Source organism: Aptenodytes forsteri, unplaced genomic scaffold, assembly GCF_000699145.1.
Source record: "Aptenodytes forsteri isolate BGI_AS27 unplaced genomic scaffold, ASM69914v1 Scaffold16, whole genome shotgun sequence".
NCBI classification, from domain to species: domain Eukaryota; kingdom Metazoa; phylum Chordata; class Aves; order Sphenisciformes; family Spheniscidae; genus Aptenodytes; species Aptenodytes forsteri.
Window position 1 is genome coordinate 655,134 of NW_008794753.1, and position 4,619 is coordinate 659,752.

Sequence of the window (4,619 nt, forward strand, 5' to 3'; positions counted from 1 at the left end):
CGCTCTGCCTGGCGCCACTTCGGATGGTAAGGGAAGGGCCGGGGCAGCCGGGCGGGTGCGACGGCCCCCGGCCCTGCCAAGCGCTCCCTCTCTCCCGCCGCAGGTACATGTGCTCCCTCTCCCTCTTCCACTACTCGGAGTACCTGGTGACGGCCATCAACAACCCGCGGAGCCTCTCGCTGGACTCCTTTCTGCTCAACCACAGCTTCGAGTACAACCTGGCTGCCCTCTCCTCCTGGGTGGAGTTCACGCTGGAGAAACTCCTCTTCCCAGGTCGGCCACCCTGCCCCTCCCTGCCGCCCACCCTCCCGCCCAGTGTCCCCTGGCTCTGCCCGGCTGCACGTGGCTGGCCCGGGGCCCACCCGTCTGGTAGCAAAGCGCGGGTGGCCCCTGCTTAGCTGACCCGTGCTGGCAGCGGAGGAGGGCTTTGATGCAGCCTTAATCTCTCTGTGCTTAAAGCCTCTCAGTTTCGGTCTTGGGGGGCGGGGGGGAGTGTCCCCCTCGCTCTGACATGCGAGGCCGTCTTCGCTGTGTAGCGGGTCTTCAGCCCTTTTCCGGCTGCGTCTTTCGAGCAGCTTTGGTGGTACAAAGAACGACGCTTCAGTTACATCTGGACGTCGTCTTGTGACCTGGAATAAAATCCAATCGGCAAGAACTGTAGCTGTTTGCCCAGTCTGGGGTGCTTCCTTTTTTTGGGAGAGGGGAGATGTTCTCCTTCCCCACTTCATAACAGCAAACGCAGGCTGCGGAGCCCCCCACGTCCGGCCCGAGTTCGTCCGCTTGGCTGCGCTTTATGTCGGCTTTACACCGTAAAGCCGGGCTCTGCCTCGGCTCCGGGTTCCCCGTAGGGCGATCCACTGCGAGGACATACAGACTCTGCGTCGGGGGTGACTCTGTGGCAGGGGACGCTATTTTTATTTTTTTGGTGGCGGGATGGCAGCGCACGGAATGCTGGCTGTGTTTTACACGGTGTCGTGCTTTGAGATGGGGGGAAAAGCCCACCCACCGACCCGTCCTTATTCACTTGCAGAGCTGAAGCAGATCACCTGGCTGAGTACTGTAGGGTTGTTGATGGTGATCTTTGGGGATTGTCTGAGGAAAGCGGCCATGCTCACAGCTGGCTCCAACTTCAACCATATTGTTCAGAATGAGAAATCGGATACTCATACTTTGGTGACAAGTGGGGTGTATGGGTGGTTCCGGCACCCGTCTTACGTGGGATGGTTTTACTGGAGTATTGGAACACAGGTACCGTATACAACGTGCTCAGATACTTTCGTCTTATAACCTGGGTCTTTCTTCTTAATGCTGCCCCACACCCGTAACGGGATGCAAACCGCCGGCAGTCAGTGGCAGGGGTGGCCCGGGTGTGGATTTTGATGCCTCCTCCCTCCCACTGGCACGCGGAGGGCCAGGAAACCCCGAGCACTCTGCCCCATGCGATCTTTGGGGAGACCCCATTGCCTTAATTTTCTGTGTGGAGTAAGCAGGGGCGGCAGGGCCGGGGTTTGAGCCAGAACACCCTTGGAGGCTCAGGGTGCAATCCACTGCTGGCCTAAAGCTGGTGTCCAGAGTTGGGGTGCAATCTACTGCTGGCCTAAAGCTGGTGTCCAGAGTTTCCTTGCATTCCTACGGCCAAAATGCCTTCCGTAAGCAGTCGGACTCAACCTCGCTCCTGCCAAATACCAGTCCTGTGCTGGATGGCAGAAAACTCCCTCTAAGAGTGTCCAGGGCCCCGGCCAGGGGGTAGACTGGAAGCCAGCTGCGGTCAAGCTGTAACTCAGCGCTGCCTTAGTCGCGCTTTTCTCGTGGTTGGCTGGTGGTTGGCATTTGGTTTTATTTCTCTGGAGAGAGACTGTAAAGACTGCATGTGAAGCAGCGCGGCCATGCACGGGCTTTCTAGAGCCGGGACGCCGCCCTTAGCCGGGGCGGCAGGAGCCGGCAGCTGCCTGTGCGCCGCTTTCTTCATAAGCACTAATTTCTCCCCAGAATGAAATTCCACAAAAGGTGCTGGGGTCTTTCCTTTTTGTTGGACAGTGTTTAGACCTCATGGCAAACTTAACGAAGGGTGATTAGCGTGTGGGGGCGGGGGGCAGCCTCGGTTTCTTTGGGAGGCGACGGGACGCTAACCGCCGGTGTCTGTTCGCAGGTGTTACTCTGCAATCCCATCTGCGTGGTGGGCTACGCGCTGGCATCCTGGCGCTTCTTCAGGGAGCGGATCGAGGAGGAGGAGATCACACTCATTCACTTCTTTGGAGAAGAGTACCTGGAGTACAAAAGGAAGGTGCCATCGGGTCTCCCTTTTATTAAAGGAGTCAAAGTGGAACTGTAATGCAGGCGAAAGCCGGACTGGCTGAGCGAACACCCAGCTCCAGGCGCTGTGGGGCGAGGGATGGCGCGTGGCGCTGGTGCCGGGAGTAGCCCGTTGGTATTTCCAGGCCGCCCAGGAGGAGCTGGCGAAGGGCTGCGGAGCTGGGTGGCCTGCCGGGTCACTAGCAGATAAGAAGCTCGTTCGTCCTCCTCGAGATAAGTCTTTCATTGCACATTCAGGGATCTTCCAGATAACTTAGCCTGTAGCGACCCTAAAGAGAATCGAACCCTCTTGCCTGCAACAGCTGAATTGTACTGAAACGCCTCTGGACCGATTCTTCTGGAGAAGAGCTCTGCCCCCGTGCAGGACGGCACCGGTCAGCGGGTTGTTCCTATGGCATAATTTGATTTTAAAGCTTTTTGACCTTGCAAGCCAGGCAGCGCGGCTTTAATCTCTTTAGGCCCGATTCTGCAAGCTGGCGCTCGGGCAGCTCACAGGAGCAGGCCCCCAGCTCTCTGCTCTTCAGGTGCAGGGCTGCCTCCCCTCTGCTTGCCGGAGAGCCGGCAGCGCGGTACCAATCGGTTCTCTCCCAGGCGTTAACGTTCACAGGGAGCCTTTTCCGCTCGCCTCATGCCGCTGGATTGCGAGCGCCTCTGTGAAACGTGGCAGGAGAGCGAGCCTGCTCCCTCCTCCCTCGGCTGCTGCCACGAATTCGGGAGTCACCGTTTCAGCTGCCACCCTCTCGAGCCTCCCCACCGCCACCTCTGTTCCCTCTTCCTGCTTCCAAATCGCGCTGCTTCCTATCCTACCAGGCCGCCTCCGTCCTGCAGAGATCCCAGGATTTTGCGTTGGGAAAGAACAGCAGCTGCCGGGCTTGCTGAGGGCTTTAGCGCTCGAGATCCTTGCCTGCTTTTTTGGGTGAAACCTGGGATGTTGGCGTGACTAGGAGATGCTTTTAGGGAAATTCTCCAAACGGGAAAAAAGTTTGGCTAGCTAACGCTATTTTAAACGTTACCATTTTGGAAATGGTTCCTACTCGAGCTTTGTGGTATAACTTATTCTGTTGTTATATACCAAAGAGGTTCACTGTTTTCTTGAGTTTTACATTATTCTTCCTAGCTGGAATGGAAACGAGTTGCTTGTCAGTTCACGCTTTGGGCTTGCGGTGTTCCTTGGTGAAGGTGCTGTGGTACGGCTCAGGAAAGGGGGCACTGATGGAAATTGCTTTGGGTTTGGGTTTGTTTTGGGTTTTTTTTTTATAAAAAACCAAAAAATATTGCCAACTTCTGTCTGGTGGTTATTTGGAGATCTCTTGAGGTGCCGGTGACATCACCAAAACTGGAATCCTTACTTTTACAATTCCCAGTGGGTTTTCGGTACAATCCAGTGTTGCGCTGAAGCATGACTGCGGCTTGCAGTGACTCGCAGGGCTGCACAGCCAGAGGGACGGGGCAAATTCTCCGTCTCTCCTCGCTTAACCAATGCAGAGTCCTTCCTCTGCCAGGTTTGCTTTGTATTGCAGAGTGCGTTCTGCACGGAGCATCAGCTTAATGCCTTCGCTGGTAATTTGTCTTACACCGAGCGTGTTTTTAGCTTGGGGGAAAAGAGCAAATGTGAAAATATACTGGCCGGATAGCGCTGATTTCTGTGCGTAGTCACTCGTAGGCTCCTGCTCAGGCTTTTCTGGGCCTCCGACACACGTCCTCGTGGAAGCTGCGACCTGCTGTTGTAGCCAACATGCCTCGGGCGAGTTAATTTTTAACTAATTGTTTTGTAGGCGGCAACGTTTCTGCTGTGAACTTGCACAAATGTACTTTGAAACAAACAAAGCGATCGTCGCTTGGTTTTGATGTGAGCTGGTGATGGAAACTAAGCTTTATTCTCAAGTTGTTCTTTGTAGTAAATGCACCTCGATCCTAATTTGCAAGAGGCTGCCAGCACTAGCTCTGACCCCGGTTCCAGCTGTGCGGCGGCAGGGTCTGCCCAAGGCGGGATGCGTTGGCACCAAAAGAAAGGGATAAACTTTGCCTCGAGCAAAATCTTCAGAGCCCTCTCGGTGCTTTTGAGACCAGCAGCCTCTCTTAACCTTTTATTTTCCTGAATCCTGTGACTGGAAGCTTGGTGAGGAGACAGGAGCTCACCAGGCGCAGGGAAGGTGTCTGGATCTTTAGTGAACAGCTGGAGCAAGCCGTCAAACCCTGCCCTCCTGCGCCACAGCAGTTGGTAAGTTTTTAAATGGCACAGGTGCACAAGGAGCAGAGCGCCTCTTTCTAGTGCCCTGCCTGCGTTTTTGCCTCCGCTGCCTGTC

General features: G+C 55.5%; 1 protein-coding gene across 1 annotated transcript; it reads left to right on the plus strand.

Annotated features, from left to right (window-relative positions):
* Positions 1 to 3: 3 nt before the first annotated feature.
* ICMT (isoprenylcysteine carboxyl methyltransferase) lies at positions 4 to 3,400 on the plus strand (the record flags this gene model as incomplete). The annotated part of the gene is made up of 4 exons (XM_009274213.1): positions 4 to 26; positions 104 to 273; positions 1,031 to 1,248; positions 2,150 to 3,400. Coding segments are annotated over 4 exons (594 nt in total), but the record flags the coding sequence as incomplete, so codon positions are not given.
* Positions 3,401 to 4,619: the final 1,219 nt, after the last annotated feature.